The sequence below is a fragment of the Mytilus edulis genome, chromosome 5 (genome assembly GCF_963676685.1).
Source record: "Mytilus edulis chromosome 5, xbMytEdul2.2, whole genome shotgun sequence".
In the NCBI taxonomy this organism is placed as follows: domain Eukaryota; kingdom Metazoa; phylum Mollusca; class Bivalvia; order Mytilida; family Mytilidae; genus Mytilus; species Mytilus edulis.
This window is the reverse complement of record NC_092348.1, coordinates 25,954,870-25,972,539: the sequence shown is the minus strand read 5'-3', so window position 1 is coordinate 25,972,539 and position 17,670 is coordinate 25,954,870. Positions and strand designations below refer to the sequence as shown.

The 17,670-nt window shown below is 33.3% G+C and overlaps 1 protein-coding gene across 1 annotated transcript; it reads right to left on the bottom strand.

The window, feature by feature from the left end:
* Nucleotides 1-10,717: 10,717 nt before the first annotated feature.
* LOC139525013 (uncharacterized) lies at nucleotides 10,718-11,803 on the bottom strand. Its single transcript, XM_071320189.1, has one exon. It carries the CDS (start codon nucleotides 11,801-11,803, stop codon nucleotides 10,718-10,720), a length of 1,086 nt encoding a protein of 361 aa, XP_071176290.1.
* Between the last annotated feature and the right edge of the window lie 5,867 nt (nucleotides 11,804-17,670).

Here is a 17,670-nt window from a genome sequence, read left to right as displayed (position 1 = left end):
GTGATAATTTCTCATTATTTAAATCCAACTGAAATATGAAAAAGCATTCCGGCCTGTAGTCCAAATAATTATGACGTCTTGAAAGGCTATTATAATTTTTTTCTTTGACGCCTTACATCAACGTCATAACGCCAAACTCATATATTCAGTTGGACTTTGATAGGGAATTTACTGCTTTATAAAAACGTTTAGCTCATTTCTCCTCAAGATGCTTCATTTAAGGTGTATAAAATATATTTTTACACCAAACTCGGTACATTTTGACCAACCTGAATTTCCGGATAATGTAAAACAACGGTTCCGGAAATTCGGGTTTTACCGAGTTTGGTGTAAAAATTATTTTATAATCTCCTAAAAAGAAATCCGACAAACGTTTTAAAAAATGCAGTCGACATGTTCCCGCCTCGGATGGAATTGTTACTTATATTATTATTTCTGTAGGGATTAATTGGAAATATTTTCGTTAAACAAACACATAAAAGGTAAGAATTTTTATATATGCATTTTGTTTTAGCCTTCTTTGAAAATTTGATGGCTAAATTAGGTCTCAAAGTTGAGAGCAAAATATGCTCTCAAAGTCCAACCGAAAATGGCGGCTTCAGCATTATGACGTCGAAGTAAGGCGTCAAAGAAAAAAATTATAATAGCCTTTCAAGACGTCATAATTATTTGGACTATCCGGCCTGGGAGTCCTTCCTTCACCAGTGATAAATCTTAGTGTCAAGCTGAGACTACTGTCAAGAGACAGATTATTTCACTGGTCAACTGAGAACAAATTTCACTGACGGCTAGAAATGTTTGCATATATACTAATGCTTACCTTTTCTTGGATGCAAAATATCCAAAAGAAATGATAAATGTTCAGCTGGCGATATACGATGACCTAATTTTGGGAGAAAAGATAAAATAGAGAACTCTACCAAAATTTCACGGAGCTGAATTTCCGGATTATATAAATCGAACGTTTTGGAAAATCTCGAGCAGGGTTCCCACACAAAACGAAGGTGTCAAGTTCAGAATTTTGAATCAAAAAGATCATTTCAGCGATACAGGCCTAATTTGTATATATGTTTATGTGTTTCGTGTCAACCCCATAACAAATTAAAAGAATACACATTTCTATTTGGTTGCAAAGCTGCCAGGATCTGTTTAAAAGTTTTGTTTTTGTTTAAGGTTTTTTTGGTTAATCCGTTTTATTTTGTGTTGAAACATGTTTTAAGTTTTACTCTTAACCAGGTTATTGGTTAAATTCAACCTCAAACATGTTGAAAGAAAATAAAACACGCCTTATCTGTTGTGAATGAGAACTGGTTAAATAAAGTCCTCAGGTAATCTGAAGTGTATTCAGATTTGTTTTATAAAGGCGACCCAGGGGCGGACGCAGGAATTTTCGAAAGGGGGGGGGGGTGCTAACCCAGGGCACCCAGGGCAAAGGGGGGGGGGGGGTGCAAAACATATGTCCCGATACAAATGCATTGATCGGCAAAAATAAAGGGGGGGGTGCGCACCCCCGGAACCCCCCCCCCCCCTGGATCCGCCACTGCGACCTAAGGTAATCTGTATATGCAGATTTAATAAATAAAGGTGACCTCAGGTAATCTGTTGTGCATGAAGACTGGTTTAATCAAGGGGACCTCAAGTATTCTGTAGTGTATAACGACTGGTTGAAAGAAGGTGAAATCAGATAATTTGAAGTATATGAAGAATGGTTTGATAAACCCCTGATGTTATCTGTTGTGAATGCAAACTAGTCAAATAAAGTTCTCAAGTTATCTGTAGTGTATTTAGATTTGTTTTATGAAGGTGATGTCAGGAAATCTGTCCATAAAGAATGGTTTAACAAAGGTGACCTCAGGTAATCTATGTATGCAGACTGGTTTAATAAAGATGACATTACGTAATCTTTTGTGTATGAAGACTGGTTTAATAAACCCCTGATTTTATCTGTTGTGAATAAAAACTAGTTAAATCACGTGCTCAATAAATCTGTAGTGTATTCATATGTGTTTAATAAAAGTGACCTCATGTAATCTGTAGTGTATTTAGATTAGTTTTATAAAGGTAACCTCAGGTAATCTGTCTATAAAGAATAGTTTAATAAAGGTGATCTCAGGTAACCTGTGTATGCAGACTGATTTCATAAAGGTCTGTTGTGTATCAAGACTGGTTTAATAAACCCCTGATTTTATCTGTTGTGAATAAAAACTGGTTCAATAAAGCTGTAGTGAATTCATATTTGTTTTAAAAGGTGACCTCAGGTAATCTGTAGTTTTTTGAGATTTTTAATATAGGTGACCTCAGGTAATCTGTCTATAAAGACTTGATTGTTTATGTTGACCTCAGGTAATCTGTGTATGCAGACTGGTTTAAATTAGGTGACCTCTGGTTATCTGTTGTGTATGAAGACTCGTTTAATAAAGCTGACATCAGGTAATCTGTAGTGTATAGAGATTTGTTTAATGAAAGTGACCACAGGTTATATGTTGTGTATGGAGACTGGTTGAAAGAAGGTGAAATCAGATAATTTGAAGTATATTATGACTGGTTTAATAAACCCCTGATGTTATCTGTTGTGAATGAAAACTGGTTAAATAAGGTCCTCATGTCATCTGTAGTGTATTTAGATTTGTTTTATAAAGGTAACCTAAGGTAATCTTTATATGCAGATTTAAGAAATAAAGGTGACCTCAGGTAATCTGTTGTGTATGAAGACTGGTTTAATCAAGGGGATCTCAGGTAATCTGTAGTGTATGGCGACTGGTTGAAAGAAGGTAAAATCAGATAATCTAAAGTAGATGAAAAAATGGTTTGATAAACCCCTGATGTTATCTGTTGTAGAAAACTGGTTAAATAAAGTCCTCAAGTAATCTTTAGTGTATCTAGATTTGTTTTATGAAGGTGACCTTAGGTAATCTGCCTATTAAAAGTATTTTAATAAAGGTAACCTTAGGTAATCTATGTATGCAGACTGGTTTAATGAAGGTGACCTTACGTAATCTGTTGTGTATACAATCTAATTAAAAACCGATCTCTCATTGCTCCCGTTTTCTGATATGTCGCGTAGGAGATCTAACGAAACCCACTTTGAGGTCACATGTGAATGAACTTGAAGTTATGAATTTATAATGATGTGCAAATGAGTTGACGACCTCTTAATAAGCCAATCAAAAAAGTTTATAAATAATTTTGACTGACGATTTCGTCGTAAATAAAATGAGTTACACCCCTTTACCTTACGATAAACTTTCAAGATCGTGGAAGACTCAATTTCATTGGTCGAAAAAGACACACCTACGAGGTCACTCAAATGTGACCTCAAAGCGGGTTTCGTTAGATCTCCCACTCGACAAATCAGGAAACGGGAGCAATAAGAGATCGGTTTTTAATGAGATTGTTGTGTATAAAGACTGGTTTAATAAACCCCTGATTTTATCTGTTGTGACTAAAAACTGGTTAAATCGAGTCCTCAATAAATCTGTAGTGTATTCATATTTGTTTAATAAAAGTGAACACAGGTAATCTGTAGTGTATTTATATTTTTTTTATATAGGTAACCTCAGGTAATCTGTCTATAAAGAATGGTTTAATAAAGGTGACCTCAGGTAACCTGTGTATGCAGACTGATTTCATAAAGGTCTGTTGTGTATGAAGACTGGTTTGATATATACACCTCTGATTTTATCTATTGTGAATAAAAACTGGTTCAATAAATATGTAGTGTATTCATATTTCTTTTAAAAGGTGACCTCAGGTATCTGTAGTTTTTTGAGATTTCTAATTTAGGTGACCTCGTGTAATCTGTCTATTAAGACTGGATTGTTAATGGTGACCTCTGGTTATCTGTTGTGTATGAAGACTCGTTTAATAAAGGTGACCCCAGGTAATCTATAGTGTTTTGAGATTTGTTTAATAATGGTGTTTCCAGCTAGTCTGTTGTGAATGTAGATTGGTTAAATAAAGGTGACCTCATGTAATCTGTCTTTAAAGACTGGATAAACAAAGGTGACCTCATGTAATCTGTGTATGCAGAAGCTAGTCTGTTGTGAATGAAGACTGGTTTAATTAAGGTGACTAAAGGTATTCTGTACTGTATTGGTTTTTGTTTGATAAAGGTGACCTCAGGTAATCTGTACGAAGAAGGATTAATTAAAAAAACAAATGTATGCAGACTTTTTTGATAAAGGTTAACCCAGGTAATATGTTGTGCATGAAGACTGGTTTAATAAAGGTTACCTCAGGTAATGTTTTGTTTGAAAAAATTTTTGATGATGGTGACCGTAGCTTTTGTGTTGTGAATGTAGACTGGTTAAATGACATCAGGTAATCTGTCTATAAGGACTGGATTTACGAAGGTGATCATAGGTAACCTATGTATGCAGACTAATTTCATAAAGTTTACCTCGGGTATTCTGTATTTATTAAGTTGACCTCAGGTAGTAATCTGTGTACATGGTGTATGCAGATAGGTTTAACAAAGATGAACTCAGGTAATCTGTCGTGTATGGAAACTGGTTTTATAAAGGTCACAACAGGTTACAAAAGGGCTTATTAAGCCATATTTCATACACTTCAGATTACTTGATCTTATATTCATTGAACGAGTCTTCATACATTACAGATTACCTCAGGTCACCTTGATTTTAACTAGTCTTCATACAGAACAGATTACCCGAGGTCACCTTTATCAAACCAGCCTACATTCACAACAGATTACTCGAGGTCACCTTTATCAAACCACTCTTTATAGACAGATTATCTGAGGTCCCTAAATGAAGCAAATCTCAATACACTACAGATTACATGAGGTCACCTTAATTAAACCAGTTTTCATTCACAACAGATTACCTGGAGTCACCTTTATTTAATCAGTCGTCATACAGAGATTACCTGAGGTCATCTTTATTAAACCACTCCTCATAGACAGATTGCCTGAGGTCAATTTTATTAATCCGGCCTTTATAGACAAATTACCTGAGGTCACTTTTATTAATCCGTTCTTTATAGACAAACAACTTGAGGTCACCTTTATTAAACCGGTCTTCATAGACAGATTACCCGAGGTCATCTTTATCAACCAGTATTTAAACCCAACAGATTTCCTGATGTGACCTTTATTAAACCAATGATCCTTCATACACATATTACCTGAGGCCACCTTTATTAATCCGGCCTGTATAGACAGACTACACGAGGTCACCTTAAATAATCCGGTCTTTATAGACAGATTACATTAGGTCACCTTTATTAATCCGGTCATTCTAGACAGATTATCTGAGGTCATCTTTATAAACCAGTATTTAAACCCAACAGATTTCCTGATGTGACCTTTATTAAACCAATGATCCTTCATACACATATTACCTGAGGTCACCTTTATTAATCCGGCCTGTAAAGACAGACGAAATGAGGTCACCTTAAATGTCTTTGTAGACAGATTACCTGATGTCATCTTTATAAACCAGTATCTAAACATAACAGATTTCCTGATGTGACCTTTATTTAACCAGTCTTCATACATAGATTACCTCAGTTCACCATTATTAAACAAATCTCAAAACACTACCGATTATCTGATGTCACCTTTATAAAACCGGTCTTTGTACACAGATTACCTGAGGTCACCTTTATTAATAAAGGCAACAGTAGTATACCGCTGTTCAAACTCATAAATCCATGGACCAAAAACAAAATCGGGGTAACAAACTAAAACTGAGGGAAACGCATAAATATAAGAGGAGAACAACGACACAACACTACAATGTAACTAACACACACAGAAACGGACCAAGCATCAGACAAAATCACACGAGAATAACAAATATAACATTTATATATAGATTACCTGAGGTCACCTTCATAAACCAGTATTTACACACAGCATATTTCCTGATGTGACATTTATTAAACCAATCTCCATACACAGATTACCTGAGGTCACCTTTATCAATCCGGCCTGTATAGACAGATTACCTGAGGTCACCTTAAATAATCCAGTCTTTACAGATAGATTACTTGAGGTCACTTTTATTAATCCGGTCTTTATAGACAGATAACCTGAGGTCACATTTATGAACCAGTATGCATACACTTTACCTGAGGTCACCTTTATTAAACCAGTCTTCATACACAACAGATTACCTGAGGTCACCTTTATCAAGACAGATTACCTGAGGTAACCTGCGAAAAACAAATCTGAAAACACTACATATTATGTTTGAAGACTAGTTTATAAGTGCATGTGGACACTATTAAACCGTCTGTATATGCACAACATATTACATAAGGGCGTTATTAACCAGTCTTTATACACTACAGTGACATTGTTAATGTAATTAAACTTTTTGCAGAAGACACCTCTTTTTTGGTATAGTAGGTGTTGATCATGATATAGCAGCTGCTTCTTAGACTGATAGCTTAGATGTTTGGCAAAATCAAGGGCTGTTCAATTTTACTAAAAAAAAAACCCCAAAATATATTGTATTCACTAGAAGGGAAAGGGAGCATCCACCTGTATTTTTTTTGGGGGGGGGGGATAAATGTCGAAGAAGTTGAGAAAATATATATTCAATGTCAACTTGGTATAACTTTTCAGTCATCAGGTTCATAGAACACACATATTGATAATATTTACAAAAAAGCATGCTCTTTTCTATCTGTGCTTCGTCAGAAATAGACTACCTTAGCTGTATTTGGCAAAACGTTTAGGAATTTAGGTCCTAAATGCTATTCAACTTTGTACTGTATTCGGCCTATTTAACTTTTTTGGATTCGAGCGTAACCGATGTCTTTCGTTGACAAAATGCACTTCTGGCGTGAATACAAAATTAATCCTGGTATTTATGGAGAGTGTATCGTCAAGTTGAACATTTATGAGATAGGAGTTCACTTATATGTATTTATTATGCTTTTATTAGACCCATATGAGATAATGATGATTTTTTTTAGCAATTGATCACTGCAGCTTAAGTCTGAGCGTCTTCAAAAAATTCAAATAGAAGCTACTAGAACTATTACAGGATTACGATGTAATTCTTCAAAAACTTTAAATTGAGCAAAGGCAACAGTAGCATGCCGCTGTTCGAAATTCATAAATCGATAGAGAGAAAACAAATCTGAGTTACAAACTAAAACTGAAGGAAACACACAGAAAAAAACTATATTATAACAATGTCCATTTTCCTGACTTGGTACAGGGCATTTTAAGAACAAGAATGGTGGGTTGAATCTGGTTTTAGTTTCGTGGCATTCAAAACCTCCCGCTTTAATGGCAATGTTAATTATAATATTAAAATGACAACATTACATGACAGGACTACAATACAAATAAATGGGAGAGAAAAAAAAATAACTGAGAAACACACGAATAATAGCCAAAAAAGATATCAGGTTAACAATTCAATACGCCAGACGTGCGTTAGGTTTAGAAACTCTGGAGAATAGATATAATAAACATTAGCTTATACTATTCTATAAAATAACAAATGGGATGCAACCTGGATATCTATATTAGTTAATCAAGCCATATCTTCCCAGACAAACCCCTAATACTATGAGAAATAAAAATTACACTTTTCACCTGACTTTTGCTAGAACTAGCTCTTTTTTTAATAGTGCCTTTCCGTGCACTAAAAAACTTTGGAATAGTCTTTCTTTGAGTTTACAAAAATCCCCAAGTTTGGGTATTTTTAGAAATGGATGGATAATGTTTTATTGGACTGATGATATATCTTAACCTTTCAACTATAGGATAAGGGTACTTAATAAAATCATTGTCAACTCAGAAATAATGCTAGCAACCTAAAATCTCATTTGTTTTATCAGTTCTTATCCGACAATACTTTTTGTACAAATTGTAATCACCCTGTTGAATACAACCAACATTTCTTATTTATTTGCCCTAAGTACAATGATGTAATACAGATCCTATTTGATTCCATTTACTCTCTTGTTGATAAAATGACATAAATATTGAATTAGTATTTTTTGGAAACAGATTATTTACATATGATTTTTATATTGCTTTTTGAATCTGTTCAGAAGTTCATCAGTGACACTCAACGTTTTGTTTGAAATTTACTTAATTTTTGTTTTATTCCTTTTTTCTCCTCCACTTCAACATTAATTCATAATGGCTTAGTTATAAAGGCTATTTGCATGCTTCAAGGCACTTGAATAAATGATGAGTAATTGCCTATATATTTAAATATACTTTACATTTAGTAAGTAACACTGTAAACACATCATATTTGCTCGTGTGTGCTCATAAAAAGCATTCATGTTTCATTATATTTCATTATTTTAAATACAGCTATTGATAATTGAATTATATATTGTACATTAATATGAAGCGAGCGCTTTTATATGATGTGCCTGTTGCTCAAACCTTTTTCTATCTTAATAAATGAAATATGTTTAATATCAAAGTCACTTTTATTAAACCATTCTTCATACATTAGTTTCGTGTGGACTTTATTGGGCCAGTTTCCATAACACAACAGATTACCTGAGGTAACCTTTATTAAACCAGTCTTGTGTATTGTCAGTCTATATAGAAAGTAGAATAATGTATTTTTAGTTTATTCTATTTTAGATCCTGTTATTACTACGCATATGCCTGGGCACTATTAACACGATTACCTAAGGGCACCGATTACCTCAGGGCATACAGCAGCGGACCTATCTTCCACCTGCATATCATGTGGAATTTAAACTTGCCCTATCGTATATTTATTTCTTTCTCAATTATTTAGGCTATATGTATACTGAAAAATGCCAGTATACTGAATGCCCTTGCAGATGTCAGTATAATGGTAATCACTTAGTTATAGCTGAAAATTGTTAAAGGGGCAAAATTGGAAAACAATAAAGAAGGGACCTGTAGCAAGTCTAGGTGGACTCAGGAACATATATATATATATGTTAGATATACTGTTCCCAGGTGGACCTAAACAACTGATCAAATTATATTAGTGTTTATTGAGTTTATTGAGAAATGAATAAAAAAAAATTCGAAATAAATGCAACACTTTGCCGGATATCAAACTCTGGTCATTGACTCAGAGGTATACTTCAACAATCACTATTTTCTCCGAACAGATAAAAAAAAAGGAGGTGCTTTAAACACCCCAATGTGTTATTCATTGTTATTTACATGTACGCTACATGAGACAGAGACAAAAACATGACAACTGACTACGACGTAACATTGTTTATATTTTACACATAGTGATTAGGAGAAGTAAAGAAACTCCCTACCTATTATTTTTTTTCGAATTCAAATTTCTATTAAAAAATAAATTTAAGCAGTGGTTGAAACAACAAAAAGCCCATACCGCATAGTCAGTTTCAAAAGTCCCCGAAATGACAAATGTAAAACAAATTCAAGCGAGAAAACTAACGGCCTAGTTTTTGTGAAAATAAGTTAACGAAAAACACATATGTATCACATCAACAAACGACAACCACTGAATTACAGACTTCTTACTTAGGACAGTAACATACATAAATAATGTGGCGGGGATAAAACATGCTAGCCGTATCCAAACCCTCACCCTAACCTGGGACTGTGGTGCAACAGTACAACATATATATAAGAACAAACTATAAAAATCAGTTGAAAAAGGCTTCACTCCTCTGATGGATACAAATAAAAAAACATATATATATATATATAACAAAAAAAAAAAACCAGAGTGGACGTGGCCGAGTACTTGTATATCCCAACAACAAAAGGTAAAATAACAAAAAAAAACCCAATAAGAACAGATCTGAGAGTACTCGCAAGTCTTCAATAGAGCCGTTGTTTTCCATCTGATTGATGTGCTTGGGCGGCTTTTAATTTTGACATTTGATAGAGGAATTTCCCTTGGAGTCCGTTATTTTTGCTATTTTAATTTTTAAATTATTTAAATGGTTGCCTTTTTATATGGTAACTGATCTGTGTTGTGCATTGCAACGTACTTTGAAAATTAAAAGAATGACGGAGTGTTGCTGATTCGTTAAACATGTTAAACATATAACTTGTTAAGAGTTGCTCATATATACTGTGTTTTTTTTTAATCAATTTTCTGTCTGCCTTAATTAATATGATCATGTGTATTTATCAAAATAATGTATTTTATTTATTTAAATATAATTAAACATTGAAGATATTAAAGACTGATTGCATTAACGGTTTATTCTGGCTATTCCTACATTTTGAATTTTATAAGTAAAAAGGTAAAATTTTATGTTGGCGTTCCCAGAATTTTTATGTAAACAATGGGATTAAGTAGGATTATGTTGTAACAACACTAAACTAATGATCCAAGCGGCGTTTTGCATTTGCGCCGATTTGCACTTCATTTGCGCCGATTTTTTCTTTCATTTGCGCCGATTTTTTTTTTCATTTGCGCCGATTTCTTTACAGGTAAATACAGGTAAAATACAGGTAAACTACAGAAAATATATAAGAATATGTCAATGAGACAACTCTTTTTTTTTTATTTTTCATTAAATACCTCTTCCGTTAGCCAGTTGTACACATTTTATGAATTGTCAATCATAACATGTATACAACTGTTATCCCCTGCTCACCACGGGGAGGTGGACATAGGATTTCGAGCAGGATAAGTCAATTTAATAGTACTATATTCACATACTTTAAAATGAAGAAGTAAAATCACTCTGTTATCTTAAAATCACGAATTAAAATCCATAAAAACGGAAAACATTAAAATTATAAGTCTGTTCTTGCAGAGTATTTGTAGGCAACACATCTTATGTATTCCTTTCTTGTTATTTCGTCATTTCTGTATCTGCCATACTTGTCGATAACAAAATCCGTCTTTTCTTTGTCTGGCTTGCGTACAGATGCTGGCATGTCTAGAGTTCGCATCTTTACATATGTTACGGCCTGGATTTTCTTGATAACATCCATAAACACATATATGTTGGGATGGTGAGAATAAAATTGCTCGTTGTAATGAGAATGAAAAGATTCTGGACCGTTATTCGTCCTCTTGCAGTTCTCAACGGGTGCAGCTGCCCAGAATTGAGGTGGATAGCGTGACGTTGTGCATATATATGTACTTAGTACGTAGTCTAAGAATGTATGGCATTTGTCATCAGAAGGAGCATCGGACATAATGTCAAACGTGAAACAGTCCTCAACTTTATTTGGGGGAAGGAATGGTAACCCGAAAAATTGGGATAACCATTTACCTATCTCAGTGGATTTGTCTTTGTAATCGGTACTCAGCCCAACAGTCTGGATTTTCCTCCACCAACTCTGAGCAAGATGGAAACGGCAGCAATCTATTTTACATTGTGGGAAAGCATGCATAATTGCAGTATGCATTGCTTGTTCGAAATCTATATGTATAACATTAGGCACAAAGGAAAGTTGCTTTTGACTGCATAGATCACAAATCATTTTCCACATGATTTCGTAACACTCTTCATCTTTTGGTGGCAAGAGGGCATACATAAGAGGAACATAATTGCCATTCTTACAGCCGTGTAACGTATATAAATGGTAAAAGTACTTAGGACAGCACATGAAAGTTCCATCTATAAAAATTGACGACATATCGTTGCAGAGACAAACAAGATTCAGGTGTGAAGAAAAAAGAAGTATACCTTTCTCGCGGTCATTGGCTAGCAGGAACTTTTCCGACTTATTTGTCTCAATTACCATGAAACCAGTAGCGGTATAGACGTCATCTCTAGTTTTTGGTAAAACAGGTGTATCTTTACGACGCTCTCTGTAAACAGCTAGTGATGCATTCTTCAAATCTTTAGGTACAAGATGGCTTTCATTCATTCCCTTCAAAAGAAATATTAAATCAATGATAAGTCGATATGAATTATAGTTTTACTGTTTTACAATTTAACGACATTACAAGCAAGTTAGTCAGCTAGTCAACTTCATTTTAATTCAACATCTTATATAACAGTAAAAAATAAGTGAACAACGTTTATAACCAGATTTTACCAATATACCTTCAAGGTAAAGTAGATGCAAAAGTATAAACTTACCTGTAACTTACCTGTAAATCCAATTAGTAGAAAATATAAAATCGGCGCAAATGTCAATATGAAATCGGCGCAAATGAAAGAATGCAAATTTTCAAAATCGGCGCAAATGTCATACGCCCGATCCAAGGTAAATCTAGGTTAATCTTGTGGAAAATAAAGAAAAAGAATAGTTTACTAGTATATTACAATATTTTAGTAAATAATTTCTTAGCACATTTCGTGTAGATAATATTCGAAAGCACAATATGAATTTATATGCACAATGTTATTTCCAACCAATTGAAATTATTTGAGGGAAATCATTAATATATACAAGTGAATAATATCAACAGAAATATAAATAGATTAAAAGTTTAGATATTATTCTTTGAAACAAAGCACTCAATTTTGAGTCGCACTACATATTGACATTCAAACAGAACACTAACACAGTTATACATTGCACTAAATTAAAGACACAAGAGAATACTAAGTTTTAATCAATGTACAGGAGATGTGGCATAGCATCTCCATACTGGACTGGCGTAAGTTCATCATTCTGTAACCTTGTTTTCAGTGCTTGAAGTTTGTCATCTATTTCCCTATATGTTTTTCTCTTTCTTGGAACACGTTTCCCATCGGCTCTGTATTGGTTAAGTCTAAGAGCATGGAAGGCTTCTTCTTTACTCAACAACTTGATCATGCTCAAAGTGTTGTGATTCCATAGGCTTTGGTTGTTTTCTACCCAGTAGCTTGTTACATAGTCTTTGAAGTTAAGAGTTTGTGTATCAGTATCTGCAGCATCTAGTGCGTTAAACCATCTTCGATGGTAAAAGTGGCATATTTACAGCTTCCTTCTATTGTTGACTTGATCTATTAGGCCAATTAATGCACTTATCTATGATAATCAAGTACTTTTAACAGTACTTGTGATAGTATATTCATTTTAAAAAAAATCATATTTTTTTCATATAATGAATGAAAGTGTTAGTTACTATTAAATGCTTGAACTACCTTTTCTTTTGAACATTTTTTTTTATCCAGACTTTTAAATGCTTTTACTACTTTGAATATTTTTTTTTTCAAGACTACTAAATGCTTTTACTACCTTTTCTTTTAAATAATATTATTTTCAAGAAATTCCACATTAGAAACACTTAATTATAACACTTGATACTTATTTTTTAACAAAAATAAATATATTTTTTTTACAAATATTTCATATCAATTATTTCTATTTGATTTCCACAGGTAAATTTACCTGTGACCTAATTAGACATTAAAGCTAAAACAACATGTTTGGAATAACAACATCTATTGTTCTTCCCATAATCTCCCATGTAGGAATAGCCAGAATAGTAAAATACAAAATGTAGGAATAGCCAGAAGACACATTCATGAGCGACAAAGCCATGAATTAAACAAACAAACAAAAACAAAATTTATCATACACTTAAGTTGTTTTTATATGAATTGTTAATGGTCGTATTGGTAAACAAGATTATACAAATATTTCCTCGAAAGGAAAATCAGTGGTATATTATATTCTTACCCCACATGACCAAATAAATGATGTCATAGATTTCCAAGTTCATACAATGTCAAATATTATATCTCGATTCGATTTAGCTGGTTACGAATCTATTCCGGATCATTCATTGTTAGAATGCACGATATCAACATATGCCGAAAACACCGATACAGTTGAACAATTAAGTGGAAATTAACGATTAAAAGCGCCGAGAGGGTTGAGATATGATGGTTTACGAAACGAACTATTTTCAGATGAGCCTATGCAAAAACTTTTACAAGATACTATTTTAAGATTATAACATGCTTTAGATCGACGACGTGACGTTGATTCGGCCTTTAAAGAACTTAAAAATTTTTGGTTACAAAAATTGAACTTACTTGTAAAGAACAAAAGCAAAATATTCCAAATAAACGTCATCATAAAAATAACCGAAAGACATACTGGAATAAAGAGCTTCAAGATTTATTGGATAAAGCATGCAAGGCTGAAAAGGAATGGACGAGTTCCAAAACGAACGCTAAATCGACACTACGCAGTATATACGTGCAAAGACGGAAAAACTTTGATACATTTAACAGGAAATCAAAACGTACGTATCAAATAGAATAGCAAAACCAGTTACATTATCTCGAGGGACATAATACGAAAGATTTCTGGAAATCTATAGGGAAGCTAGGACTAGCAAATGAACGTAAAACGCAACGTATATATCAGGTTCGAACGGAAAACGGTGAAATAACAAATGACACTGATACCGTGCTCGAAAGGTGGAAAACAGAGTATGAATCGGCATTCAATAACGTCGACTCGTGCAATAATTATGATGATACGTTTCTAGCAGATATCAAAAACAAAGTGCGAAATGAAAACAACTACAGAAAAGATATCGATGTTAGTGGCTTAAACCGTGAAGTTAGTAGAGAATATTTTATACAAAAGACTTAATTTTTGGGTCGAACAAAATGACATTTTAGCGGAAGAACAAAACGGTTTCCGAAAAAACAGAAGTTGCTTAGATCATCTCTATGTGTTACAGTCAATTATAAAGAACAGGAAACTTAAAAAGAAAGACACATTTGTTTGTTTCATAGATGCAAAGAGGCATTTGACAATGTAAACCGTGATATGTTGTGGCATAAATTAATGAGTATAGGCATAAATGGGTTATTTCTAAAGGCTATACAATCTTTATATGATGCTACTAAAAGCGCAGTGAAGCTAGGACATTATTTGACTGATATTTGTTCTGTTGATTTTGGTGTGAAACAAGGCTGTAAAATGTCGCCTTCACTATTTTCTATTTATGTGAATGACCTAGCTGAAAACATACGTGCTCTAAATATTGGTGTTGACATTGATGATTTGAATGTTTCAATTTTGATATTACACTTATCGCGCCAGACGAAAATAGTCTTAAAAATATGTTAAACTGTATTCATCCTTGGTGTATGAAATGGAGAATGACTTTAAATGAGACCAAGACCAAAATTATACATTTTCGTAACAAAAAGGCTCCGAGATCAGACTTCAATTTTAAATGCGATGATATGCCTATTAGATTTGACAATGCGTACAGATGTTTAGGATTACATATAAACGAATTTATGGAACACAAATATATGATCCGAGAGATAACAAAATCTGCAAGCCGGGCGCTTTCTGCAGTATACACTAAATTTTTATCATGTAGAGGGATGTCATTTGATGTTTATACAAAACTTTATAAAACTCTTATTGAACCCGTGCTATTACATGGAGTCGGATTATGGGTACACATGCAACAACTGGAGAGAAGTTAAAACAATTTAGAACAAGGCATGTAGACTTTTTATGGGGAGTTCATCAAATGCTTCAATATAGCGGTTTTAGGTGATATGGGTTTTAAAACAACAAAATCAGCCGAACTGATAGAAACGTACCGTCTATTTTTGAGAGTGCGATATACATATGACTATAGAATTACATACAAGGTCCACATGTGGGGTATGAATATTTCTCGATCGTGCGACAAGGAATGTTTTGAAATAGCTCATAAACTTGGAATATATGATATCATTGATAGCCAATAATCCAACAGACATAAAATGTATGATATTAAAACAAAATTGTATGAAATTGAAAAAAAAAGAATGCGTTGAAAATTGTATCAAGATAGATAGTTATCAAAGGTACCAGGATTATAATTCAGTACGCCAGACGCGCGTTCCGTCTACATAAGACTCACCAGTGACGCTCATATTAAAATAGTTATAAAGCTAAACAGGTACAAAGTTGAAGAGCATTGAGGATCCAAAATTCCAAAAAGTTGTGCCAAATACGGCTAAGGTAATCTATTCCTGGGATAAGAAAATCCTTAGTTTTACGATAAATTCAAAGTTTTGTATACAGGAAATTTATAAAAATGACCACATAATTGATATTCATGTCAACATCAAATTGCTGACTACTGGGCTGGTGATACCCTCGGGGACGAAACGTCCACCAGCAGTGGCATCGACCCAGTGATGTAAATAGTTATCAAAGGTACCAGGATTATAATTTAGTACGCCAGACGCGCGTTTCGTCTACATAAGACTCATCAGTGACGCTCATATCAAAATAGTTATAAAGCCAAACAGGTACAAATTTGAAGAACATTGAGGATCCAAAATTCCAAAAAGTTGTGCCAAATACGGCTAAGGTAATCTATTCCTGGGATAAGAAAAATGAACCAAATGGTAACAAGTAACGTACTTATAGACTTTATAAAAATGTATTAGAAACAAGTTCATATCTCAAAAATGTAAATGATAGACAACATAGACGTATTATATCTAATTTTAGAAGTGGGTCTCTACCTTTAGCTATAGAGACAGGTCGTTACACCAAGCCAAAAACTCTTCTTAATGACAGAAAATGTAAATATTGTACAGTTGATTGTGTAGAAGACGAAAAACATTTTTTAATGCATTGTGAATTTTATTTAGATCTGCGATATGGTTTATTTATTAAAGCAAGTGCAATTAACCCTTTTTACGATTTTAATCATGACGATAAAATTATTTTTCTGTATTCAACCTTTTTTTAGCAAAATCTTTATATTTTATGTTTAATCCCAGAAAATATTGTATATATATAGCAGTATGTTTTTTTTTTTTTTTTTTTTTTTTTTTTTTTTTTTTTTAATGAAATTTAAATGTTTTTTTTTTTTTTATTAATTTGTAATGAATGCTAGAATAAGTTTTAAAGCAAAAGTGTCTCATAAGTCAGTCATGGCTGAATACCGATATTTTAACTTCGATTTAAATTTGTATTTGTATTTTTATACTAATATTATGATGTATGATATTGTTCTGTATTGGTATGTGACACTATGATAAAATATTCTGTCTGTCTGTTAAACAAAATGACGGAATCAAATTACTCTTCTTACAGCAAATAAGAGACCAGTATGCACGACTTTTTTAACCAACATGTTTTCATTCACCAGTGCCAATATCTATAATACTAAAATTACGAGGTCCAATTTATCAGCCGGCATCAGGTAAAAACGACATATCAAAGAATTCAACTTTATATATAGCTAATATAGGACAATTGTGTAGATTAAAAATTACACCACTCCAGACCCTTTTGTTTTCCACATAATTAATATTGCCAATAATTAACAAGTTCCGGGTCGAATCCGGTACCGATACCAATAGTATATTCACCTGTACTTACCTTATCTGTATGTTCCACATCTAACAGGCGCACCACCAAATGGTGTATTTGATTTTACTATATACACGGGTCATAATCACAAAGTCGACACAACTAAATTCAATCATTGTCAAATTGTTCCCTTTTGTAGTTTTTTAATTAGTAAGACTTTCTAAGATAACAATACGAATACTAAAAATTTTGACTAAGGCGTATAGGTACAGTTTTCAATTTGTTAGCGGGCATGACGTAAAACAGCGAACCAAAGATTTGAACTTTATTGGACAATATGCTGTTGATTAAAAAATACTCAATTCCAGGACCTGAATATTACCAATAATTAAAAAGTTCCAGGTCGACGGGTTCAAACAGAAAGATTTGAAAGCAGAGAAAACTGTGTATCTTATAATCGGCACGACTTTATCAGATGACAATACCAATACTAAAATAAGGCTTAC

What these genes read in the sequence shown, in the direction of transcription:
- LOC139525013 (XM_071320189.1), bottom strand. Translation starts at nt 11,803, where the DNA reads ATGAATGAAAGCCATCTTGTACCTAAAGATTTGAAGAATGCATCACTA.